The sequence below is a fragment of the Lissotriton vulgaris genome, chromosome 3_1 (assembly GCF_964263255.1).
Source record: "Lissotriton vulgaris chromosome 3_1, aLisVul1.2, whole genome shotgun sequence".
NCBI lineage: Eukaryota > Metazoa > Chordata > Amphibia > Caudata > Salamandridae > Lissotriton > Lissotriton vulgaris.
The window spans coordinates 1,533,911,791-1,533,939,655 of NC_141689.1; the positions used below are offsets into that span (position 1 = coordinate 1,533,911,791).

The 27,865-nt window shown below is 42.6% G+C and overlaps 1 protein-coding gene across 1 annotated transcript; it reads left to right on the plus strand.

The window, feature by feature from the left end:
- Positions 1 to 1,659: 1,659 nt before the first annotated feature.
- LOC147728141 (uncharacterized) lies at positions 1,660 to 27,548 on the plus strand. The gene is made up of 3 exons (XM_086963738.1): positions 1,660 to 1,732; positions 19,068 to 20,250; positions 27,419 to 27,548. Exons 1-3 carry the CDS (start codon positions 1,660 to 1,662, stop codon positions 27,546 to 27,548), a joined length of 1,386 nt encoding a protein of 461 aa, XP_086819864.1.
- The last annotated feature ends 317 nt before the right edge of the window (positions 27,549 to 27,865 follow it).

A 27,865-nucleotide genomic window follows, 5' to 3' on the forward strand; every position in this document is an offset into this window, starting at 1 on the left:
TCTTAGGTTGTCAATTGCTAGTCTTTGTGCTTTGCTGAGGTTATTTCTACTCCGTTTGTTTCTTTTGGCCATTTCTTTAAATTCATCCACTACACCTTTTCAAAAACATCAATGGCATCGTTGGAAATCATCGGTAAAAAAATGGATTTGGGTTTAAAACCACTGTTACTATTGAGGTCAAGTCTGATGTTTTCATTAATCAAGTTAAGGGTTGGATTTTCAATGACTTCCGGATCCCCCCCTAAGTCATGCAAAACTTGTAACATGTCTGCATCGCCTATCTCTAGTACTAGGGCATGGTATACTCTTATCAGACTCTTGGCTCATTCTGGTGGCAAACCATTTTTTTAATCTTAGTTTTCTGGTGAATTGGAAGAGGTCTATTCTACTTTGAGTGTAGTTAAAAGGAGCAGAAGGACAAAAGGATAAACCATAAGACAGTACCTCAATTTCATCTTCATTAAGGATCCTGTTGGAGAGGTTGACAACAGTTTTCGTGTCATTCATTTTTGTTTTCTCTGGCCCCTTGTCCTTGTTCCCACTGGGCTTGATGCGGCGGCTGTCATTGCATTCTGCTTGTTTCCTCCTTTGCCTCCTCTTCCTCGTCCTCTTGTTCCTCCTGTCTGCATTTTGTTTTGAGCTTCCAATCTCCCTTTTGCCATCATGGTAAACTCTTTTAAAATCTGATCTTTTGAGCTCATGAAGCCTGTATCTATACCCGCTGCCAGGGTCTCCGTGTCTTCAGCTTCATCATCTTGTGCATTGCTGGCCCCGTTCAATTCCTCCGTTGCTGGTCTGGTCGGCTTTCTTACGGGGGTTTGGATCGTGGCTTGGGCGCGAAGATGGTCATATTTTTTTGAGAAAGTGAGGACTTGTCCCTTCTCGTAATCCATATGATCTCTGAGGAATTTTGTTTGATTTTTTTCTTTTATTTCTTTTTCAATCACCTCCAATTTTTTATCAAGCTTGGCCATTTCTATGTCAAATTCCTCCTTGCTGCACAATGATTTTAAATGTTCCATGGCATTTTCGATTTCAGCAGCCAATTTGATACAGTCTTTCCTGGCGTATTTAACCGGAAGCCGTAGCATGACCGTTGAGCATTCATGGCTATTGGTAGCCCATTCTTCTACTAGATCGGGGTCCGGATCATTAAAAGTGGGGGTGGTGTAGATTCTTAGTCCTCTCGGGACTCTTCCCACTTCAATGTATTTGTATATATATACATATGTGTATGTTTAACTTTTCTAAATAAGTATAATTGTTAGATTTATTTAAATAAACATTAAATATATTTTATTGTTATGATATTAGTATTTAATATCTTTAATATTTACAATGTAAATGTATATATATTTTAAAAACGATATGTTATACATCAATATTAGTGACAATTATATTTTTTCTGATATTTTTGCATTTATCATAAGTACGGGATTACAATATTTTTGACTATGATATTTATGTCTCAATATTTTTGTAGCTCAATATTTTAAGAGGCAATATTTTGTCAGTGAACCTTTCAAACTTTCAGTCTGACATCCTGGACCAAGTGCAGAGCAGACCACCACCAGTAGGAAATCTTCTGCACTACCGCAGCTGTGACTAAACCACAGGACCCATACGACATCCCACAATTCTTCCGCTTTCCATAGTGGCATGACTTTAATCGGCTGTATTCTGGAGATCCTCACAGTTTCTTTGAGGCCAAGTGAACATACTGTGGCCAGAGGTACTTGTTCCTGCACTAGAAGGGTATTTTTTTCTAATTTCGAAGCTGAAGTACCTCCAGGCCTTTGTGCATCATCCGCTGGATAGGCTAGCTAGTAGCTTTCTCGTCTCTGAGTGCACTCCATTCCATCCTCTGTGCCCTCCCTCAGGTGTACAAATGATGGGACTGAGAGGCTCCTCAGATCTTCTGGGATGCATCCCTTGAAGTTCTCACAAGTTGAATCAGTCTCTGAGGCAATCTTTGGTGCAGCTGAGTACAAAGACCATACCCAGGCAAACACACCCACTTTTTCTAAGATACTTCTAGAGAACGAATCTCATCTTTGTAGTCCATGGCTATTTGCTCTTGGCAGATTATCTGGACTCAGGTCAAAAAACTCCAGTGGAACCAGCAACCAGTAGGCCATGGGACAATAGATGCTGCAAATTCAGGTTGGTTCTTTACTTTTTTGGGAGGATTTTGGATTCACCTTTTTGATTGTTTAATTCCTAGTATAGACTAGTCAGTCTAAAAATATTAAGGGGCTGATTACGATGGCGGTCAAACGGTCCCCGTGTACCATAGCGGAGGCCCGGGGGGAAGAGGGCCCTTCTAGGGGCCCTTCAAACTCTCTTTCTGTCTTCCTTTTCAAAGGTGTATCCTAATCACTACCTCAGTGCCTACACAGGCACCACCCCCATTGTAGGGTTTAGGAATCCAACCGCTGTCCCGACGGGATCTTTGATCCTGTTGGAGGCAGTGGTCCTACCCCTCACCTCTGCGGTCTGACCGGCTGCATTGTAATGCAGCCATCAAACCAATGCCGTAGCAGACCGCCAGCCATCATAATGAGGGCCCATGTGCCTTATGATGACTTTGGTGGTCCTACAGCAGGCCACCAATGGCCATCTGCTGTAGGACCGCCAATGCTGTTGTGCACCTGCCCGGCAGATTAGAGGGCAATTCTGGTCTGGTGGGTGGTGCCTGGGCAGTATGACTGCAGCTTCTTTAAGGCTCATAGAAAAGCCTAAAATGCAGACCACCGCTGACAGAGCACCGACTGTACCTTCCTTCATGGTGGGGCACATATGCCACACTGTGCAGGAACTGGGAGTGCAAATCCAGGGAGGCACTACATGTGCCCCCCTGCATGCACCCCCCAAGCCCAGGAGTGGAAGAGGGCCATATTAGGGCCCCCTTTGTTACCTCTCGTTCATCCTTTTCATGGCAGGCTCAACAGCGTGTAATATGCTCTGCGGTGCCGCAGGGGCACCACCAGCATTTTAGAGATTTCTGACTGCTACACGACCACCCCAGGATCCTGGGTACCCAGCAGACGCTGCGGTCCTGTGGAGTTTTAACCACCACATTTGTAATACTGCCGCCACAGCTAGTACGGTGGCCCTATGGACCGCCAAACTCGTAATAAGGCACTAAGACAAAAGCAGACCTAGGTTAGACACCCAAAAACTGCATGTTTGCTTCATAAAGGAATACCTAACCCCTGTTTTCAACTTTGTGGAACTGTGAATTAGAACGGACAGCAGACATTTAAAGTCACATTTTGTTATGTAGTTTATTTCCTAAAAGGGACAAGTCAACCCTCTCAACAATTAGAAAGATTATCCCAGGCATTTAGGTATATTTGATTTTCACACACTTAACTATGTTGACATTGTAATCCTGCTCTGCTTTGAATGAGTAAGTGCCAGTGTTCTGATGCATTATTTTATGAACAAGGTATTTTCATTTGTTGGCCTCTTGGTACATCCTGAATCACCTTCAGCCTCCCTGATTGTTCTCGTCTTTGTTCTGACACCTAAAACTGGGAACAAGAACAAAGGTAAACAGGAGTGTGTATTTCTTGGGGTTGGTGGGGTTTCAAAACATAGGCTGGATTGGGGATTTCAAACCATAGGTAGTCATCGACAAATTCTGTTTTCCCTTGTATGAGTTTACTCTACTTGGACCATCTCCTTCCAACGCTTCCACCGGAGTTCATTGTAGAGAACAAACACCTTCACTCATTTCCTCCTTCCCTGACTTGTCTCAGGGACCTTTCTTTCCCCAAATCCAAAAGGCCAAGAGGCTAGGAGAGGGCACAGTGCTCCACGCCACTCCTGGTCTATTGTGGCACAGCTACCAGGTTAGCTCATTCCTTGTGATTTGTCTTGTCCCATATACCTTGACACAAGGCAATTGAATTTCATACTGCTCAGGCGATTCTGAAACCATCACCTTAGTAGACCTAGTTATGATGCTAGATGAATTACAAGCAGACAATCAGGCATTGCAACAAGATGTATCTGCCTTGGAGGCTTGCCTTGATCTTCTGCCAAGGCCAACGTGAACACCACGTAAACGTACACCTGACCAAGACCATCCTTACACTTGGTTGCGTTTCATATATTGCCACAGGCAAAATAAATTGGCACCTAAATCCAACCCCGCAGCAACAGAAGGTCCTCAGGTCATTGTGGCTACCCCAATATGGCTGAATGATGTTACAACACATGCCTGTACCTTACGTGCCTTTACCACTCAGTCTTTACCACACATGGTAAGTATAATAAGGTAAGTAAAAACCCTAGATATATAGATATATAAAATACATGGGATTCTGCAATCTGCAATCCCTGTATAAAACCTTGTCTCTAATTTCTTTGTAATCATTAGGAGGCCTTCCTAACCGCATCAGAATCAGGCCCTAGGTGGGAATGCTTTCCTAACCACATCAGAATCAGGCCCTAGGTGGGAATGCTTTCCTAACTGCATCAGAATCAGGCCCTAGGTGGGAATGCTTTCCTAACTGCATCGGAATCAGGCCCTAGGTGGGAATGCTTTCCTAACCGCATCAGAATCAGGCCCTGAATGTACAAAACAACCAGTATGTTCCCCATACCCAGACAGACTAGAGGCTAGAGGAGAGCACAGGAAACCACTTCACTCCTGAACGATCTATTCCAGCACAGCAACCAGGTTAGTGCATGTGTTATTCAGGAGCTTGATAGCCACTCACTTCCCATCCAATCTTCCCTTCCATCTCACATCTTTTTGTTATAATGTTATCATTTATACATACTTCCACAGTTCTTGGGCATTCTTGTGCTGCGTTGTATTACATTTCATAGTGGTAGCCTTCCATGTGTGTAGCATGGGCATTCCTGTGCACCCACTCATGGAAACTGACGGGACGCAGTCCCAGATTTAGTGAAATCAGTACACCTGGATTTACACCAAAATTGTTATTTACTCTTTCCACTTGTGCTGCATTTTGCAGCTCACGTGGATAGAGAAAATTGGTTCTTAGGATTGTTTTAGTGCAGGAAGGTCACCCTTCTTGCACAAACATAATCCTAGTCTTAATGCAGGCCCCTTTGCAGCATGGCGCTGGTACTAAACAGCACACAATGTGCCAGTGCTTCCTCCATTTCGCACAGCACAGCACTGCAACTTTACCTAATGCTATGAGATAAAAATAGAAACGCCTTTAACTCTGCACTTGCCTCAAGGAGTTGTTATTGTTTGACACAAAGCCCGGCCTAATAATTTTAGTAGAACGAACTTTGTGTCAAAAACCATGGGTGGTTGAGCTGGAACGCCCAAATGTCATTGATGGATTGCTCCCTTGTGCAAAGTAGTGCCAAGCAGCGCAAAGTAGTGCCAATCAGCGCAAAGAGCTATCTGCACTAAAACAAAGGCACTTTTCCAGTGCAAAAACGTTTTGCACTGGAAAGTAAATACCTTTTTAAGACTTTGTGCTACTTTGCATCACTTTTCTTGTATTTGCTGTGGCACAAACTATTGATAAACCTACTCCAATGTGGGTGAGAGCATTGGCAGGGGCTTAGCTTCAGGGGAGGGTGTTTGCCTTTTTGCATTCTTGGCTCGAGAGTTGAGTCTGGGGCCCTGAGTCAGGTCTGCTTTGCCTTTGTTGGTGTTTATCATCGTCCTAACGTTTTAAATTGTTAGCTTTTTTTTTTTTTAAAGGAACTTACACAAAGACCAACCTAATGCAAACAAGTATTGAACCTGTTCCCTATGGGAACCGTGTATTCCAAGCTTCGGTCACCCCTCCAGCCTTCACATATTGTTTTTAGTTGAGAAATGTGCGATTCACACCGAATCTCACTGACTAAGCTACTCCCCTGAGCATTGGGGCATTTGTACAAAGGCTCAGATTACAAAAGAATAGCTGTTTCTATTGTTTTTGTACAGTAACTTTTGTGCGACCCAATCTTTGTTTTGCACTGTGGCCGATGCATCAATCCATCACAGAGCAAGAGCTCATTCAGTAGGATTCATTGAAATGTTGTCTCAAGTATATCAGTGAAACAGTATTCTGTCCTGTGAATCCAGCTCAATAGTTATAAAGCTATAAATGCAGTGATGGAGACCTCTGTCCTCTGAGGCATAGCAGAAAGGAAGTGCATGCGCAATTGCAGAATGCCATCATTGCACCCTCATGCCTTAAATGGACAGAAGTTAAAAGGTTTATAACAATTGGGTATAATGTAAGAAGACAACAGGGGTGGGGGCGAGCATGCATTTCTGCTCCCCTGAAGCATGTGAGATTTTCAAAGTGGGAAATGTCCATAACACATTTCACGTTGTATACCATCACCATATACCATCCCCTGTAAGGTAATAGCATCCATTCAATGGTTTGCAACCACAGTTGTGGTTGTAAAACTGTGATACGTATAATTCTAATTTACAGAGAAGCGGTGAATGTCCCTTTCATGCCCACTCTTTCATGCAAATCACGATGTGTCACAATGTGGACATTTCGGTACAAAAAACAATTTGCTAACTGCAATGTCCTCTTAGTACATTGCTGTAATTTTGTATAGTGTAGGCTTTTCATCAGCTAAAACCTTGATTACTTTTTGAGGTCCAATCTCTGTCTAATCTCTCTCTGGGATGGTGTTAGGGAATTCTATTTGTGTTAGAGAGTCTGATTTTGTGTGTAGTATTTTATTCTTATGTGTGTTACAGATCTTTTATTTTCAAAGAAAAACAACTAACTTGACATTGACCTCATTGACTGTTAATACTGATAACACTCTTTGAGTAAGCCTTGGCGGCTCGACCTCCTATATTGTGAAAACACTTACTACATGTAAGTACTTGTCCATCCAGTTGCAGTGCATTAATATTGTAGCCCCAAGGCAGGAGTCTTGGGGCAAAACTTGAGGCCCAGTAACTCCAGAATGGCTTTGGACCCTAAGAAAAAGTTTGATTTGCATGCCCTTGTTTGTGCCAAGCTCAAGATTACCAGCCTATTTGGAGGAAGGGCCAAAGTTTGAAAGGTAGGTGTGGAAATGGGATAGTTACGTAGGGCTTACAAAGTAATGTGAAGACCTGCACACGTTTGAGGGTGAAAGAGGAGTGAAGAGCATGAGTGTGGCATCCATTTAGAACAACAGTAAGCTATCTGTGGTAGAAATGCCACTCATACTTCCAGTTCAAACAGAGCAGACTCTGGTGTACAGATGAGTCTGAACTTCGTCTTCCTTCCTATATAGTAGTTTTTTCCATGCCATTTTGTCACACTTCTTCAACATTAATGGCATGCATGTCTGCCGAGACCATGGAGGTAAGCAAACCAGAAGATGAAGGAAAAGTATTGAAACTGCACTCCTTGGCACTAGTGTAGCAGAGTTAGGCTTGCAAAAAGACCTTGTTTGTCAGCTTACGCAAGCTCTCCCCAGAGCGCTTTTGTGCATTAATTGAGCTACTCAGGTCTTCCTATTTTGGCCCTCTAGGGCCTTTGTATGTTTGGGTTGGGCTGCAATGCGCCTTAGGTCAATTGTTCATATCCCAACTGATCTTCAGCTAAGATTTCATTATTGATATATAAATACTTCCATTCGTTACATATCTGTTTTGTACTTTGTACAGATGCCCTTCGTGTTTGTAATAAACCATACACATACTGTTTCAGTACAGTCTAGGCGGGGCAGGTATCTTTAATCACAGTATATACATAAAAAGAGATCGCAGGGTAGTTCCATGAGGGTATTTCCTCTGCTCCCAAGACATAACAGTTATGTCCAAGTTAAACGCGTAATTTATTTCCAAATAGTTTTCCCAGATTTTCTTAGCTGCCAAGGCCACGTCAGTTATGATAATCCTAAACATATTAAAGAAAGTAAGCTATTAAAGAGATCTTTGGAACATTCCCACTAATACCCCTGAGCTTTCCTCCTCTAGAACATGTGCTCTCAATAGCAACTCAAATTAGGCAGAACACATGCAAATGCGCCCAGGTGTTCGCTGGACGCTGTGACTAGCACTGGGCCTTCACGTTTGCGTGCGCGTTACGATTCCGTGAGGTCTCGCGCTGGACTTGAAAGCAACGCTTGTGGAGATGCACGTGAGGAAACCTCACAAGATGGCGCCAAGGCACTGACACGGTTGGAATCGTGTCATAAACTCTTCTTTCAGCACAATCATGAAAACAACCGGTCCGCAGATACAGTAAGACTCGGGGGTCTGTGCTGCAGTGCGTTCGGTCGTGTTTCTATGTTCCTAAAGGTTGCCAAAGACGTCACCCTTGAGTAATATTCATTATGTTCCATTAAGGTTCTTTAGCATTTGGTTTTAGTTAACGTAGTCCACGAGTCTGGTAATTGCCCCGAAGGCCTTTCGAAGGCGAAGATTAATTAATCTATGTGTCAGAATCTTCACAGGGGCCATCCTACTATGAGCCCCCCTCCACACACACACTCACTTTTTGATGGGTTATTTAAAGAACATCACTGGACATATTTTACATGCAGTTGTCCAAAATCGACTCCCAGTTTGTATTTCTCGGAAACGTGGAGGACGACGCAGCTTTGATAAGGTAAGAACAAGCACGCAGCTTGGGGCCCAGCAGCTAATCCTTCCTCTGGCAGGTGTTGGATTACAAGCCCTCTGTGTTCCTCAAAAATCCCGCGTTACTTCTTAGTTTGAAGGGTTCCAAGCTGAAGAGATTCAGCCACATAAAAACATTTTGCTTGAATATTAATATATATAGTGCATTTTAGAGAGACTGCAGGCTAGAGCATAAAAATGCAACACTGGTTACACTTGAACTTGCAAAATCCTGTGTGCTGTTTAATTGATGTGCAAGCTGCTTTCTTCATTTATGCATTGACAGCCAGTCACAGTCACAATGTGTAACTGTGTGAGGCCGTGTGGATCTTGAGTTCAGTTAAAGGCTGATATTCTAATTTTGCAGGCTTTTGTGAGAGCTTTCTACAGACTGAGCCTGAACTGAGCTCAGCAGTGAGGTACTGATGATCAGAGGTACCTGCCTGAAAGGAGTGGTATTTAGAATATGCTTCACCCATTTCCGGTGTCTTATGGAAGAGATGTCTATATTATAGATGCAAACTTGGGAACCACTGCACTGCCCTGAGCCAGTATTCCTTTATATCTGTTGCAACATTCTGCCAAGGCATCCTGGAGCTCCTTGGAGGAACAAGAGGAAGCCTCAGGATTGGCCTGTTTTTTACTGCACTTTTGCAGAAGGTGAACTCCTCTCTAATTGCCAGCCCTTACATGTATGTTCAAGGACATCACAGGCTCTTTATGGGTCTTAGGTACTCACATGTACCCCTTGTGACACAGTGAACTCAATATCCCATCAACATCTAGAGTGGAACAACCTTGTCACCTAGTATTAGGAAGATGTCATGTCCACTAAATTCAGCCTGAACAGCCTTTCCTGCTCTGTAAGAGCCAACGTCCTTGTCCAACCTGCTGATGTATTCTTCCTAACCATGTGCACTATTGCTACTCCTTTTATCCTTCATTATATTAATCTTCCCGAAATTTTAAAACTGCTGTCACCAAACAAGCATGTCACTCATCATCCATCATGTTCTTTAATTGGAGAGGAATATGTGAAAGTAAGTCAGTAATCACATAAGTGGCACATGCACATACTCTAGTTGTTTTAGTATGTTAGCCCTTGCATCGTTGTCGTGGTTTTCCCTTAATATTTTGCTTTCAACCCTTCTGTTTGCTGACTTCGTTTTCGCTGGCCTTAGGACTCTGCACACTTTACCACTGCTACTCAGTTCTAAAGTTCTTGTGATCTCTCCTTAAAACATGATAGAATTGGCCTATTTCCAATTGGCATATCTAATTTACTTGTAAGTCCACAGTAAGGTGGCACTACCTGTGCCTAGGGCCTGTAAATTGAATGCTACTAGTGGGCCTGCAGCACTGAATGTACCAGCCACTTTAGACATATCTAAGGCCTGCCATTGCAGCCTGTTTGAACAATTTTAAACTGCCAGTTTGCCCTGGCAAAATAACCCTTTTGTCAAGCCCAAATCTTCCTCCTTAATACATATGTCACCCCTAGGGTAGGCCCTGGGCACCCCAGAAGAGCAGGTGCAATGTATTTAAAAAGTAGGACATGTACTTAAAAGTTTTACATTCATTGGCAGGGAAAAACACCTGTATTCATGTTTCACTACTGAAAGGCTTACCTCTCCCATATGACGGCATTGGAGTTACCTTATTACATCGAACAGGTGTAATTTCCGGATGGGAACAGGTAGCCAGTTCATGTTTAGTGTCTTTAGAATTGTAATAAAAATCCTAACTTTTGGTGAAGTTGGATTTTAAATTACAATTTTGAAAATGCCCCTTTTAGAAAGTTGGCATTTTCCTGCCTTAGCCGTTTGGTGGCCACAACCTGTCTCAGGATCACATGACTAGGTGTAGTTGACAGTTGGCTTTGTGTATCCCTTCTAGACAGCAACACAATAGGGAGCCTAGGTGTGCTTGGATTGGCAATCACTGGGAGGATGGGAGGGAGGAGCTGGGTTCAGCCCCACTTACACTTGATTAGGCTGTGTCCTATCTCCACACAACAGCAGCATACTCCTTGTAGTTAACCTGGATCCAGGGCCAGGAAGGCAGGACACCTGTGCAATTCAAAGGCCTGCCTCTAGTTAAGCTTCTCCCTACTTCAAAGGCACAACTAGGCAAAAATGCTGGAAATCAGACACCAACTCTTCAATACACTTTTGGACCTGTGGATATTCTACTAGGAACAAGGACTGCAGAACCACCACTGTGCAATGCATCCTCGGCGCAGGCCCCTGCATCCCTCATCGACGGCAACCTTGACGACGATGACGGACTTCACATCGCATCCTCGCAACTCCTTGAACTGGCCCATCGCCTGGACTGTGCGACCCATCCTCGATGCCGGACTTCGCAACGCAATCCCTCATCATTGGGATGCTTGACGACGCAGCCAGACCTACCTCGTATCTTGGAACCAAAACATCAATTTGGCTGTGCAATACATTGTCAACGTGGATCTTCACAACACTCTGCAAACCAGGATTTGAGGTACTTTGTTCAGAGGACCTAACTGGCTCCATGTAGCCGGCACAAGCTCCATCGCAGTCGGCCTGAACTTGTGGATTTGTATCGGCTTGGCGCGACTAGATATCCAGAGTTGAAGCTTTGCGCTTTTTGGCTATTTCCACTAAAACTTTACAATTGCATCTCTTCAGTTCTACCTTTTGGATTTTTTTTTTTGGTGTTGTTTTATTTATTAAAGACAGTTCTATTTTTCTAACCTGGTGTGGGATCCTTTTTGTATGATGTTGTCACTTAATTACTATTTGAAGTGTTGCACACATACTTTACTGCTGAGTATGTGCATACATAGATTATGGATGCATTCCTGCTAATAGGGCACTCCTTATGTTCTGTATATCAGACTCCGATACTAGTACACTAGTACCGCGTCCCGTCGGTAACACGGCTGGTAACACGGAGGACTGCTGAATATAGCGCGGGGTGTGGAAGACGAGAGCTTTGATGTTTAAAGATAAGGATCAAGCCAGCAAATAGTACCCACCCCTGACAAAACGCTCCTTAAACTGCAGACCCATGACAACTGAGAATTTTGAACTTGAGTCGGATGGGTATTAACTAAATAGAAGACCCACCTATGGACCACATATAAACACAGTACAATAAAACAGAAGTAAGCAAAGTGCGACAGAAAGGTTTTTTATAAAATAAAGGCGGCTTCTAGGAAGAAAGGACAACAACAAGATGAAAGAACAGAATAATATGAAGGTCTGAACGGTCTTTCGTAGAAAATCTGCGAGAGTAAGATCTTGTGCTATGTGAACAGGAGTCTTGTGTCAGTGGCAACCAACCAGTGCCAAACAACAGGAGAGACTCATTAGTTAGTCTTGACGAAGATGGTAGAATATTAGTAGAATCCATCGAAACGTGTTGACGCCTCTTCTGCACGATCAAGGGACCAAACCTAACCTGTAGATAAAGAATTAAGCAAGTCCAGGATCTGGTTTTGTTTATGCTAGGTCTCAAAATGTGCAATATCTAATGACAAATTACATATGTGAAGTGATCCCTCAATGGATGAAGCAGGAAACAAGGTAATAGATTTGCAAAAGGGATTTATTTGGAGATGAATAAGTTACATCTAATAAGCCCGGGCCAACCGATACATCTGGAACCTCAGGAACACTCCAGTTCCAGATAAGAACGGAGGACACCACACATTTCCCTCCTTAAAAGAAATTAAAAAAAACAAAAAACATATGTAAACATAGAAATAAAAATGTGAACAATCAAAACATAAATATTTCTCCTAAAAAGAAAAACAGTTTCAAAACATTTTCAAAATAAATTATTTGTCTATAACATAGTCTTTACACCAAACAGGAGAATGCCTTGACCTGAAACTTACTCTTGGTGGATTTGAAGCCAAACTCTGTTGATGCCTCCATCTATTCGTGTTCACATGAGGAGACAAAGCACTATGTAACACTTTTCCATGAGTAGTACCACCAACACTCTTCTTATGACGTGAGCTCACAGAATCGTAAAATCTGGAGACCTTCACCACCTTAGACAGACTCCAAACATTGCCATCCGACAATTCCACAACCTGTTTGCCAACCCTAACAATTTGCATGGGATCCGAAAAACGAGACTCCCCAGATCTAATGAAACCAGATTTTCTCACCCGCACCCAATCACCAACACTACAAGGAATATTGACAGAGGGACGAACTATCCTGGACACAGTTCCTTTGGATTTTCCACTAATCAGATCCCTCATCCACTGTTGACTCATATTGCACAGACCCTTTCTACTCCACATTTTTTCAAATGGGGATAAATCACCATCATTTCTGGGAGTGTTTCTGTAATTCCACAAAAGTTTTTTCACAGCATCATAACAATTTTGACCATTGCACAAAGCGAGTTGTAATCCTTCTTTTAACACTCTAACCCACCTTTCTACAATACCATTCCCTTGAGGATAATACACAGAGGAACGTTTATGAATTATCCCGTGATTATTACAAAACGATTTCATTTCATTCCATGTAAACTGTACACCATTGTCAGACAATATTGAAACAGGAAATCCTTCCTTTTCAAAGATATAGTTGAGAAAATCAATAACAACTTTAGATGTTACCTGAGGAACACATTTCACTTCTGGCCATTGAGAAAACTGATCGATTAAAACTATGGCATAAACAGGATTATGACCAAAACTCATAGGCCCAGCAATGTCAATGGAAACACATTCCCAGGGTCTTGTGGGCCTAGAAACAAAATCATGATCATAGTTCACAACCTTTTGTGACTTGTCACTGTTAGTGCACTCCACACATGACCTAACTTTTCTTTCAATAGATCTGTCAATACTGGACCACCAAAACTCACACCTGATTCTCCTTTTCATACCAGTCGTACCAGGATGTGCTTCATGAGCCATCTCAAGCACAACATCCCTAAAATCACGAGGAACCACTAATTGTAACCCTCTTAGTAAAATGTCATTTTGCACTGACAACTCTTGAGCAATCTGAAAATATGGTAAACATCTTGAGACAAAGTTGATTTGTTAGGCCAACCATTCTTTACAAAAGACATGCCACATTTGTAGTCCTCATCGTTACTGCCCGCAACACTCCAATCCTCCTCTTTAATGCAACCATTAGAGACTTCACATATAGAAACTACTCTATCAGGATCTTCATCACAAGCAACCACATCATCATCATCAATGGGCAGTCTCGAAAGACAGTCAGCTAAAACATTTTTCGCACCTGGAATATATTCCACATGAAAATGAAATTCTTGTAATTTATATTGCCACCTGGCTATTCTGGCAGTAGCTTTGTTACAACCCTTAGTTTTGAAGAGATCAACGAGTGGACGATGATCTGTTCTTACAACAAATCTAGACCCATAAACATATTTGCGAAAATACTCAATTCCCCACCAACAAGCAAGGGCTTCTTTTTCCAGAGTGGAATATTTGTCTTCTGCACCACACAATGGCCTAGGCGCAAAAGCTATAGTAACAAGACCTTCTTTGGTATACAACGTTTAGCACGTATTTGTTACAACGCGCTACCATTACAATGCAGGCATTACCACGCATACCATTACAACGCATTGCACTGGGGGGCGCTCTAGGAAAGGGAATAAGTTTAATTTTATATCCAACACCTTCCCTAGTGTCCACGGGGACTGGAGTTGGAATATAAAATTATAGTTACCACTATCCAGCATCTCAAAGCGCTATGCGTTGTAACGGTATTTGTTGTAAATACCGTGTTGTAAAGGTATGCGTGGTAATAGTATGCGTGCTAACGTCATACATCCCCTTCTTTTTGCTTTTGCATAAGTACTGCACCAATGCCAACGTTGCTAGCATCTGACACAATAAATGATTGACAAGATGTATCAAAAGGAGCTAGGGAAGGAGCAGAAGCAATGCATTTCTTAAGATAAGAAAATTGTTCCTTACAATTAGAATCCCAAATAAATAACTGGTGGTTTTTCATCAAATTTCTTAAATATTTTGTCTTGTCATCAAAAGTTGGTATAGATTTGGCGTAGTACTCAGCTAGTCCTAAAAAGGACCTGAGTTGATCCTTATTAGTGGGTTCCGGGGCATTTTCAATAGCTTTTATTAAGCTTTGCTTAGGTGATATCCCTTTCTTACTAATGGAATGGCCTAAGTAATCAACTGATTCCATGTTAAATTTACACTTTTCTCTAGTTAATGTCAACCCACTATCTTGCAAAATAGATAAGACTTGGTATAAGACCTCTGAGTGTTCTTTCTCATCTTTTCCGAAGACTAATATGTCATCTTGAAAGTAAAGCACATTAGCTACATTCTTAAACAATTTGTGCATGGCACGTTGGAAGACTGATGAAGCTGACACAAGCCCGAAGGGCATTCTTTTGTATCTATACGCTCCTTCTGTGGTAATGAAAGATGTTAAGGGTTTGCTCTCTTCATGCAGAGCTATCTGATGATATGCATTAGATACATCTAATGTTGTGAACACAGAAGCATTTTTAAGTTTTGAAAACATCTCACCAATATTGGGAAGGGGATGTTGTCATATAGTTACTACGCTTCTATATATTGTGTTAAGTTAGCATGAGTTTATTAAATGTTTAAACGACATATTTTCCTTTAGCTTCAGTTTGCACACGACACATAATTGTTATTGTAGCTTTCAACCTAGAGGAAAGATGTGATTTATTTGAGAATAATATGTTATTGCTCTGATATCAGTTGTGCTTGGTACACTTGGTACACTGTCTGCACACTGAGAGCTGCACCCTCTAAGAATAACCTAACACAAGGTTGTTGGGAGGCCTGATCCTCGCACCACATTAGACATAACACAAATAATGATGCTGCCAACATTGGGCTCTAAGCGGGTTTAAGATAGAGTTACCGAGAATGCATAACACACTTGAAGATGCTTCGCATGCAGAGAGCTGTTAGCTGATGATGTGATCCTCTCATCCTGACATTTAGAGGTATGGGCCCGCCCTGCTAGAAACCCAAAAGAGACCTTCATAATATAATATAATATGCTAAATAGGGAGGTGAGAAATAGGTGTTGTTAATTCCTATTATTTTCAGCATTATAACATGCTATCACCTTTTGCGTACTATGGACTAGTAACTATGCTGATAACTTTGATACTTATAATCTGTTTGTTAGTATTGTATAAGATACTGCGTTTGAGAACATTGCATTGATTAATAAATTTTTCAAATATGCACGTGTCCTCTTTACTCCAAGTTCTGGTTTGAAATGATTATAGAGCGAAAGAGTGTTCATGTGTTCCACAATTCCTGAGGTAACTAAAGTTCATGTTCTGGTTTGTCTAAGTCATTGGGAGCTTGTTATGACCAATGAGACACTGTAGCTAGCTCGGTAAGGGGATTTCTGATACTAAGGTGAGTTTTGGGTCACCCTAATTCACTAAGGTTCTAGATCTCTATGCACAGTTCTGTGGGAGAACGGAAACCCTGCTACATGGCGCCCAACGTTGGTGGACTTATATCATGACACTCGATTAGTATATCATTCAAACCTTAACCCCTTCATTGCCGTTTTCGGTAAACGGTAGTGTCGGAAAAAACCTACCTATTTTTGAAATAGGTCTTTTTCAAGCTTGAATCTATCTAAAAACGGTTTCCTTGAATTACTACCCAGTTGTGCTACAAAGGTTACTTTGTTTTTTCTATTTCCTGTGCTGTCATGGCACAAGCCGTGGACATCCCGCTTCATAGTCGCATTGCGGTGCGTGACCATTTTCGGACTTTTGATGTTCCGTTGGAAGGCTTGGCTGTGGTAATGGTGGTGAGTGCGGAACATGCTTACCCGTACGAACTCTTTTATTCGTGGGTAACTTTTCCGGCAGTGGACGCTAATTCTGGGGTGTTCCACTCGTACACTCCCTCGGCTGTGTCTGCTGCGTATGCTCCGTACAGGGCACTGGAGATACCTATAGATGTTTGGCAGCATGGAGTTTGGTTTGGTGGCGCCCTACCCCATTCTTTAACCGCTCCGAGGTTAGGTCCTTTGTCCATTCCGGGCACACCTTGGCCCGCTTTGGCTGGATTTACTCCTCACCCTAATCGCGCCACTTGTAACGTGGTTGACCTGCGACGTCTTCACGAGGTCGCAGTTGAAGTGATTAGGGCATTTGTTCATTACACGAGTCGTAATGTTCAGGGCGCTGCCCCTAGGGGTGCGCAGCTTCAAGCAGGTCAGGCTGGTTTGAAAATCAGTCCTGTCATGGTGAATTCCGTTATGGGCAAGAAGCCCCAGGATAAGGATGACTTTCCTTTCTGACTTGCCGAGAAATTCGACCAGCTGGAGGCTGTGTTTCCTAATACGAATCCTGGTGAGAAACACCGGATTCTTACGCTTAGCTTGCCGAAAGATTTGGCCCCTGAACTTGTTGACTGTGAGACATGGGGTAAGACTTTTGCAGCAGTCTATTCGAGATGCTATGGCACCCCGTCTATGTCCAATCTGTCTGCGGCCCTTAAACGTGTTCAGGATGATCACGGACCGGAGTCGGCGGTTGAGTTGGATATGCCCCTGTGTGGCACCTTTGATGTAGTTTGCGATCTGATCCTTGCGAATGTCAAGGGGGATGCAGTGAACTTTCAGGTGGCTAACACTTTCGCGTTAATACCCGATGCCGAGAAACCCCGTCAGTTAGCAAGAATAATTGTGGCAGCTTATAAGACGGTTGGCCGCAATGCGAAGGGGCTTAAGACTTTTTCTGATAAGGAGAAAAAGCAGCCCCAGGGACAGTCTTCGGAAGCGGGTGCTCAACCCAAGTCCCAGTAACAAAATTGGCCGAAAAAGCAAAATCAGGGTAAGCAACAGCAACAGCAACAGCAACAACAAACACAGGTTTCTCGTCCTGCATCTCCGTTGCCTGCGCAGTCGGATCGAGTTTATGATTTGCGCAATCGCACGATGAATAAATCACCTGAAAGGTTTCAGGCTTCTGAACAACGCTCTCCTCGTACCTTTCAGGACTCATCGGCTCCGTCAACCGGCGGTGGAGGGGCGGCAGGGGCCGGGGTGGCCAGCAAGGACGTGGTCAGCCCCGCCCGCGAAACGGTGGAGAGCAGCAGGAAGGCACTTCGCCCAAGAGACCGCAGTTTGCCAAGAAGAAAGCCGCCGCCTTAACAGCGCATCGATATGCCCCAGATAGTGAGAACGCAGCTTCGGAATCTGACGTGGGCTCTGACCTTGCTGGACAGCGCGGTGGAGATTACCATAGTGAGATAGGCCCTCCGTCCACTGTTGAAGGTGACAGCGACTGACACTTATGTTGTGATTGAAACGGCTGATACACATGTTGCTCCCCCTGAAAGACTTTTTGAAATTGTCCTGTTAATAGAAGGTGACATGCAGCGAACTGTAAAAGGGGTATTTTGGGAAAATCTTTCGTCTACGTATGACATTTTGCTTTCGGAGGCTGACTGGCCCCCGCCTTTTGGTCTCGCAGCTCCGCGAGGGGAGGAGGTGATCCTCCCCAGTTTCGCGCACACTGTATCGAGAGTGGAAGCGCTGCATTTTGCAGAAGAGTGGGCTCTGGCGCTTGCGCTGGCTGTGTACCGCAATCAATGTGGCTGGGATAAATTGTCTCCAAGCCATGAGATTCCTTTACGGTCTCAACCGCAGCCTCAACCTCAATATCCCATACGGCATGAAGCAAAAGCTTCAGTCGCGGCTATCCTTGAACAATTGGAATATCAAGGTGTAATTGAAACGTGTGTGTTCTCTGATGAATAACCCCCTTTTTACTGTAAACAAGCCGGACGGCTCATATCGTTTGGTTTTGGACTATAGGCATTTGAACTCGCATTGCCGTAACTGTGCAGTACAGAATACTCACGGCTCTGCTTTAGTGAATAGTCTTGAGCGTAAACGGTTCAAAAGCACGCTTGACATTTCCAATGGTTTTTATGCCCATAGATTAGATGGTCTAAGTTCCCAATGGACCAGCTTTACTTGCTGCGGTGTGCAAAAAATGTTTCGGCGTCTCCCGATGGGCTATAAGAACAGTCCTGGAGTATTTTCCGCCCGCATAGTCTCTCTTTTGGAGAGAATCGACCCAGTTGCTTGTTCCTATGTGGATGACATTTATCTCACAGACGACGAACTTTGGGAGCATCTGTGTCATGTTAACAGCATAATTTGTAGCTTTGCAGACATGGGTTACAAATTTAACTTTGCAAAATCGCACATTGCAGAGTACACAGTGTTGTTTCTGGGTTACGAGCTGAACAATGAAGGAAAGGGGTTGGCTCCTCATTTCCTGGAGAAATGCGCCCAGTTGCGCTCTCCAACAACACTGAAAAAGTTACAGTCTTTACTGGGCTTTTTGAATTTCGGGAGGACTTACATTCCGGAATATGCCCAGCGTATCAAATCTTTATATGCTTTGATAATACCATCTTTTTCCAAATCATGCTGGCTGCCTGAGCATTCAGCTATTCTGCAGTCTTTGCAAACTGATTTGCTCGCTTCTGAATACTTACAGACTTGTGATAACCAGACCAACCTGGTGATAAGAATTATCCCTGGGACGGTGGGTTTCACGTACCTGACTTTTAATGAGGGAGATACAGTACCTATTGCTTACAAGTCACATTTGTACACTTCGGCTGAAATGCGATTTTCCACTGTGGAGAAAGTTTTGACGGCTGTGCAGATGGCAATTCTCAAGGAACGTACCCTGTCACAGGGAAAACGCATGTTGGTTGTTACCCCGTGTCCTGCCTTAGAGGCGGTTACGAAAGCCAGTGTACCTAATTCCAAAGCTTTGCACCCTCGGTGGATTCAATGGGCTACATCCTTGTCATCCCAGGATGTCACGTTTATTTTTGACGTCACTTTACGGTCGCAGGAGTACTTACAGTATGAGTTTGTTCATCCTGCTCCTTTAGCAATGCGGCCATTGGAGGATTTCCATTGCATCATTTACACCGATGGTTCGGCGCAGGTTGCGCATGGCTCTAAACATGCCTACGTTTCCGCGTGCGCCATTGTGGTCGGTACAGTGGTGAACGATGAGTTCAAGTCCAGTGTCGTGCACACGCAGACGCTTGGGGACTGCACCGCACAATTAGCTGAGCTTCGTGCTCTGATGCTTGCATTGGAGTACGCGGATCGTAGTGTGACAACTTTAATCGTAAGTGACTCTTACTACTGTGTCCAGTCTTACAATGAGAACTTGTTCTTTTGGATTCAGAATGATTTTCGTGATTCCAAAGGTAGCACAATAAAACATAAAATGATCTGGGTCCGAGTGGCGGAACTTAAAGACAAGTTGCCGCTCGTGTTTGTGATTCATACTCTTGGCCACCAGCGCGTGGGAGTTCACGCTGTTGGTAATTCGCTTGCTGATGAAGCGGCGAAATCTGCGGTATCAAAATACTTAGTTGCAGCTGTCACAAGGTCCAAAAGTAAAATAGATGATGACATCTTGGCGGCTGTAGCTGCCACTGAAAAGGGAGGTAAATATCCTGCGGGGTTCCCTTCAAAGTACACATACCACTTAAGTCCCGACAAGGTTCCTTATGTGAAAATTCCTGATGTTGGTGAACGTTTAGTTCCCAACTCGGATCGCAGAGCAACTCTGATTACAGCGGTTCATGAAGGTGTGGTGTCTGCGTATGTGGGCGTCTCAGCCACTGTTACTCAGTTACAACAGAGGTTCTGGTGGCGGGGACTGTACAAACAGACGTGTGATTATGTCCTTCAATGTGACATTTGCCAGCAGATCAAGCCTTCGACTGCTGCGCGTCCGCCCCAGACGCAGTTGTACATTTCTAATAAACCACTAGGATGCGTTTATTTAGATCACTGCGGTCCATTTTCTTCTGATACTGCATATAAGTACATCTTAGTAGCAGTAGATTCATGCACACGCTTTGTGTGGGTATGGCCCCATCGCAGCGCTGATTCCTGGACTGTCATAAGAGATTTGCGTGTCTTTGTAGGGATTTTTGCCTGTGGTACTTTCCATTCGGATCAGGGTCCGGCTTTCGCCTCTAAGGCGTATAAGGATGCTATGGTTTCGTTGGGGGTCCAAGTCAAGTTTTCGAGTCCGTACAGACCTGAGGGTAACAGTGTAGTGGAACGAATGAACCGTGACTTAAAGCAATCTGTGACAGCTCGAGTTATAGGCACTGGCAGAAACTGGTTAGCCCACCTTAATGACGTGCAGCGTGCTCTTAATAATCTCCCTAGAAGGTCTCTGGGTGGGCGGACCCCATACGAAATGCTCTTTGGTATCAAGATGTACATTCCTGACCTCGACGGTCTAGACTGCAAGGCCCAGGCCACGGCCTTTGACGTAGATGAACACTGCAATGTTTTACAGGATCTACAAAAGACCAGAGACAGTCTAGCAAAGGAACATTTGCCCTCCACATCGGATGATGCGTTGCAGATCCCGGTAGTTGGCTGGCTACCCCAAGTTGGAGAACTGGTTCAAGAGAAGATCGATAACAAGAAAGAGTTTGGTCCCTCATATCGTGCACCGGTTCGTGTTCTTGGAGTGAAGGGCACAAGAACAGTCATATTACCACCACTTCCAGGTCGTAAGGAAAACAGATTTATTTCTATCGACAATGTCAAGACACACAGGGTGGCCGATTCTTTATAGCATGACACCGGCTGTATCCTGTCCTTCAATGGTGAGGCATTCTGTGCTGGCTATTACTTCTGGTGCAGAACAGGAGGTGTCCCTCGAGATGCCTGCTATATCCAGTCCTTTATTAAATACTATTCCTGTTACTAACATTGATGAGCTGAACTACACCTATCCTGCTGATTTATCAATGCCAGATGTGCAGACTTGTTTGGCCGACCAGTCCAGATTCTCTTTTGACTCTGTTTCGGAACTTTCAAAGAAACCCTCAACTATTGCAAAATATTCCACTCTATTTAAAAAAAAATGTTTAATTCCCCCTTGGACATACATTTGGTTGATTCTATTTTCATTTTACCTTTTAATGTCAATTGGTTTTGTGTTTTATTTTTTCCGCCTGATCGATGGCCACTATGTCAAAGAAAGAACAGGAATTCAGTACCTTAATGGAACATTGGCCCCTCTTTCCTCTTCACATTCAGCACACAGACTGAAACGAGACTTGAATACAGTCAACATTACTGCTTGGCCTGTCCTTGATGGGATTGTGTGGGATGCGGTTAGATTTCAGATACATGGGCCCACTGAAGTGATTAATGTTCCGAATGTGCTTAGAATTAACATGGGGGATGTGATTAAACAAAATATACGTTCTGATGATTGGGATATTCAGGCCGTAGAAGCATTATTCTCTGATTTAAAATATCATGCAGCTTTTGATGCTGAGGACTTATATTTAGATTCTGTTAATTATGGTGATTTGTTTTGCTTCCAACATTATGGTAATCATTTTCTGCATAAGACGAATTCCAGGAGAGTTGCTGTGAATTACACAGAGTGGGAACACTGCCCAGCTCCATTAATAGGAAGCTCCAGTACATTTATGAAAAAATACACTTATTTTACAGACTTTAATCAATCGAATCCTGAGTCATTTTACTTCAGAATGACACAAAAGTCCTTGTCCAAAGTTAGACTTACCGATACAAAGTTGCTGTATTCGAAGTCCTTTCTAGACAAATTGGCTGTAGATGGCTACGAGTTCTGGAAGGGAATAATTGACCTTAAATCGGTTTGGGGTACCAAAGATTGGCAGGTACAAGGCACTGAGGCTTTGCACCATGCATGTCTCATCCCGAATCACATGTTGTTTCTAAATTCTACTATTTCCCAAACAACATGCTTTGGATTGGCTACTTCTAAAAAATTAAATACACCAATTATCCCAGAATTAGAAGAATATTCAGGTTGGGGTAATTTTTCTGATTTGTCTATTCGTGAGTTACAGTCTCTATTACACAATTCATCCTTTAATGTATCCAGTTTGGATCCAAAGGGTTGGCTGTTGTGGCAAAGAAGTGCTGATTCTTGCCAACGTCGCTTTCTGGGGTTGGCTGAAGCGTTCACACAAGTCAGACCAGATCCCCGTTTTGAAACTGACTATACTGTCACCACTTACTCTGTGGGGAAACTGTGTCAGAATTGATTACACCATTCCACTTTAGCTGCAGTTAAACTACATCTGTCTCTGTTGACTGAAAATGTGGATTTAAATGATTTTATAAAAGGCCCGGCTAAGGGTAGATCTAAACGGTGGATTTATGCAGTTTACAATGAAATTTGGAAAATTTCTCAAATTGAGGCTGCTAAGCGCCTAAGGGCAATTGACCAAGCAAATTTTGAAAAAGTGCTTGCAGTTGTCGATAACAGTATTAACATGCTTTCTTCCCGAATTTACACGTTGAACAATATTGTCTCTTCTGTAGTTGACATTGTGAATGATGAAGTGTCTGTATTGTACCATGGACAAAATCAATTGCGTTCTGTGATGCAGTTTGCATGGACACTACAGACTCTGAAAGCGGGTCGCGTGCCTTGGAGTTACATGAACGTGTCATCACTATTTGCCCCATTTAATTTGACAGACAAGCAGCGCATACTTTCCATGCGAGATGCATCATTTTCTATGTTACACATTGAAAAGTTAGAATCTTTGCCCTTTTCTGTAGCTGAGGCAGCTGCTGCTACATGGCTTATCCATGGTATTATTACTTTACCATTTGCTCTGTATAAATTTACTAATTGTATGCGATATATTGCAATAGGGAGATATGAACCACTAGGCAGTGCTTTCCTACATGAGACATGGTCTTTACCATACACATACAGATGCCTGAAGGAAGGGAAGGAAGTGAATCTGAATGGTGAAGAATGCACACAGTCGCCTGACCGTTCACTGATATGCAGACACATCCAGTTGCATGGTTCTTGTAATCAGGACCGGCCTAATTTAGCCTGTGTTTTAAAAGGCACACCGGTTCCTGCAATAGTTCCCACATTCACTTTGTTGACTAACGGTAGTTATTTACTTTTGAATAACGAGGAGTGTTGTGGGTTAATGGTCGGTATCGCCTATGTGGTTACTGTATCAGAACGTGTGGTGTGTTGCAAGAACGTGTTATAGCCACCCACGCATGGGAATTCAGATGTTTCCATCTGGCCGCGCATCCCAACCTTGCGAGCGGAGTTCAATGGTTTAAGCCGAATAAGAGCCCTTTTGTCTCAAAAAGAAGTGGCCCTGAGCTCGGCCCGTGAAACTTATGTCCTTCACATAGCTAACACACGCACAGAGGTGCAGGCACTTTTAAATACTGACTTGCCGTTTCATTTCTGCGAGCTGGTTCATCAAATCTTTAATGCCTCCTCCACGTCTGGACTCGCACATTTTTTTAAATTGGTTAGCAATGGTCTCGTGACTACGTTTGAAAAAGTATTTGGTATTATCCCTGCGTTCTTTCATTCTATATTCGCGAGTTTGTTTGGCGGATTCTCTGTTTTGCTGGCTTTGGCTGCAGGCGTTTTGGTGGTATTTTGCTTTATAAAACGTGGATGCCCATCCTGCGCAAGAGGCCGTTCAACAGCTCCTGACACTGTTTCGTAATAGGATGCTTGATTACTATGGCACCTTGCCGCTTGCGACTTTGAGCGCGGCTTTTGGATTATCATTTCGATTTTCCTATTTCACGTGTGTCCAGCCTGTGTTTCATTGCCTGAGCTGTGATTTCGACTGGGCCATTGATTTGTGTCTCTGCTTGACGACATCTCCTGACTTCGATTTTGATCAGCTGATGAGCCCCGTAGTTGCTCACGAGTTGGTTTGTTCTGGCGAAAGGGTTATGGCCGTGGCAGCGATGCATGGACTAATGGGTCAGTGGGATATACCCGCAGCGGCGCATGACTTTCTGGCACATAGCGTTCTTGAGAACCCACCGAGTTGTCCTCTGATGTTGCTAGAGGAGCCTGTGCTGGAGGAGCACGTATGTTCTTTCCCATTGCTTAATTGGATGGCTGAACTGTTTTCGGATGATGACAGTGATTTCATGTTGGAAGCTGTGGCTACCTATTTTGCATATTCTATCCACCCATGAGTGGCTTTGGAGACTTTCACTATTCTGGCACATGACTTTTTAGTAATTCTGAATGGTGCCTTTTCTTTTACGGACATTCGACTTTTATATGTTCTAGGCCTATGATTTTATAATTGGCCTCAAGTTCAAGATTTTTTTATATTTTTGTTTGGCCACTATAGGCATTCATACATAATTTGTATTATTGATTTTTATATACATCTACATACATTTAGCTTGGCTCAATATTGTTGAACTAGGCTTTCATGTTATGCCTTTCTTATAGTATTGGCTTGTTCTTTTTTGACCGTCCTCGGATCATTGGGGGGGGTGTCATATAGTTACTGCGCTTCTATATATTGTGTTAAGTTAGCATGAGTTTATTAAATGTTTAAACAACATATTTTCCTTCGGCTTCAGTTTGCACACGACACATAATTGTTATTGTAGCTTTCAACCTAGACGAAAGATGTGATTTATTTGAGAATAATATGTTATTGCTCTGATATCAGTTGTGCTTGGTACACTTGGTACACTGTTTGCACACTGAGAGCTGCACCCTCTAAGAATAACCTAACACAAGGTTGTTGGGAGGCCTGATCCTCGCACCACATTAGTCATAACACAAATAATGTTGCTGCCAACATTGGGCTCTAAGCGGGTTTAAGATAGAGTTACCGAGAATGCATAACACACTTGAAGATGCTTCGCATGCAGAGAGCTGTTAGCTGATGATGTGATCCTCTCTCCCTGACATTTAGAGGTATGGACCCGCCCTGCTAGAAACCCAAAAGAGACCTTCATAATATAATATAATATGCTAAATAGGGAGGTGAGAAATAGGTGTTGTTAATTTCTAATATTTTCAGCATTATAACATGCTATCACCTTTTGCGTACTATGGACTAGTAACTATGTTGATAACTTTGATACTTATAATCTGTTTGTTAGTATTGTATAAGATACTGCGTTTGAGAACATTGCATTGATTAATAAATATTTCAAATAAGCATGTGTCCTCTTTACTCCAAGTTCTGGTTTGAAATGATTATAGAGCGAAAGAGTGTTCATGTGTTCCACAATTCCTGAGGTAACTAAAGTTCATGTTCTGGTTTGTCTAAGTCATTGGGAGCTTGTTATGACCAATGAGACACTGTAGCTAGCTCGGTAAGGGGATTTCTGATACTAAGGTGAGTTTTGGGTCACCCTAATTCACTAAGGTTCTAGATCTCTATGCACAGTTCTGTGGGAGAACGGAAACCCTGCTACAATGTCTGTCGACCCACACCTTGGAATTAAGGTCTCTCATGTCAACACACAATCTTATTTTGCCTTTAGGCTTGTGTGTGACGACAACAGGTGAAAGCCCTTCAGAAGATTCAATCTCTTCTATGACATCCAACTCACAAAGACGTTCTAACTCTTTTTTGACAGACTCCCTCAAAGATAAAGGAATATTCCTAACCTTATGGACTCTATGAATTGCATTGTGTTTCAAAATTATTTTGTGAACAAATTTCTTCAATAATCCTAATTTAGGTGAGAAAACACTAGGAAATAAAGTTTCCCATCTACCATCAGTGAATGAAGAAATATGGCTGATCATATCAGAGTAACCCAAAACCTGTTGAGGATGATTAGGATCTAATTTGATCATTAAATCTCGTTGTTGTGGCCATCCCAATAAACACGAGCCTTCTTTAGCAACATAAACTCTTGAACTGATGGTTTTGCCTTTAAAGGCAATGTCTGTAACAAAATAACCTAAAACATCTATAGGTTATTTCCCATACCCGACTAGTCTAATGTCAGAAGGAAGTAAAGATACATCAGGAAAATCTTTTAGCCATTCATCCCCAATTAACGTGTGTTTAGCACCTGAGTCAGCCATAACTCTTATAACTTTAGAACCAATCTGTAACATACAGAATGGTGCATCTTTCTTCTCTTCATCAATTTCATACACAGTTGATAAATCATCATAATCGTCAGTATCACTAAAAACCTCATGAATATTGTCACGTCTGGCATTTCTTACATCTACTGTATCGTATCTGAACTTGTTCCTACTCTTACACATTCTGGCAAAATGTCCTTTGGATTTACAGTAATTGCAAACTTGACCTACGGCTGGACATCTTTTATCAGTCGCAACATAACCAGGAAAACCACATTTGAAACAAGTTACATCTTTTTTTAAATTGTGATTTACTAAAGAAGAAGATTTATTGTTGTTGCTTTTAGTGAATTTCTTTCTAACCACTTGAACTTCGGATGTCAAAGCTTTCTTTTCAGAAAATTAATTCGGGTTTTTTTCAGATAACTCTTTCATTCCCAATTTCATGTCCTCAAAACGATGGGCTATGTCAAGAGCTTTGGTAAGTGATAAGTCTTTTGCATCCAGCAATTTTTCTTGTAATTTTACGTCAGCAACATTATGCACCATTTGGTCTCTTACCATTTGATCATGGAACTCAAAGTAATTGCATTTGACAGCCAAAATCCTTAGATCCTTTACAAAGCAATCAATTAGTTCATTAGTGAACTGGGATCTGCTCAAAAATTTGTGGCGCGCAACAACTTAATTCACTTTCTTAATGTATTGCTTGTCAAGTTGCATAATGGCGTTTTCATAAACGTCACCTTCGTCATCACTAGAATTGTCCATTGCAAGAGGAGGTAGATGACTAAGGACTTGTCTGCCTTCTGCACCAAGAGAGTGCTTTAAGATCGCTAGTTTACGTTTATCTGTGTAATTATCACCTCCAATTGCTTCCAGATATGCTTCGAAACCTTCTCTCCATTGCTTCCATTATCAAGGTGGTTCTCCAGAAGTAGCTAAGAATGGAGGTGGAGTATTGAAACTTTCCATGTTAAATGCAGTGGTTAAAAATGTGTATGTAGCATAAAACACACTGTATAGTCCAGAAAAGTTATTGAGAATTAGAGAATATACACAAAATGTAGAATTTATACTTAGTGGATTTGATGAGCTATTGTGAGGTCATAGCCCAGAAAAATCGATTGCAAGAAAATTCAATTGTGAGTCACAGGCATTGTTCTGTCTTCGGGGAGAAATGCAGAGTCTGTAAGCTAAATACGTCATAAAGGCAATGTTGCTTGGTAACCAAATACACTCTGGAAATATTAGAACTCTCAGCGCTTCAGCGCGTGCATATATTTTGACGTCTTTTCCGCATGCGTTAAGGAGCGCTCAGGAATGCCA

Excerpts from the sequence above, each read along its gene's own strand:
- LOC147728141 (XM_086963738.1), top strand. The coding sequence starts at position 1,660 with ATGACTTTAATCGGCTGTATTCTGGAGATCCTCACAGTTTCTTTGAGG. Across the intron at positions 1,733-19,067 it reads TGAACATACTGTGGCCAGAG|CTATTCTGCAGTCTTTGCAA; the intron begins GTACTTGTTCCT and ends CTGAGCATTCAG. Across the intron at positions 20,251-27,418 it reads CATGAAGGTGTGGTGTCTGC|ATATGCTTCGAAACCTTCTC; the intron begins GTATGTGGGCGT and ends AATTGCTTCCAG.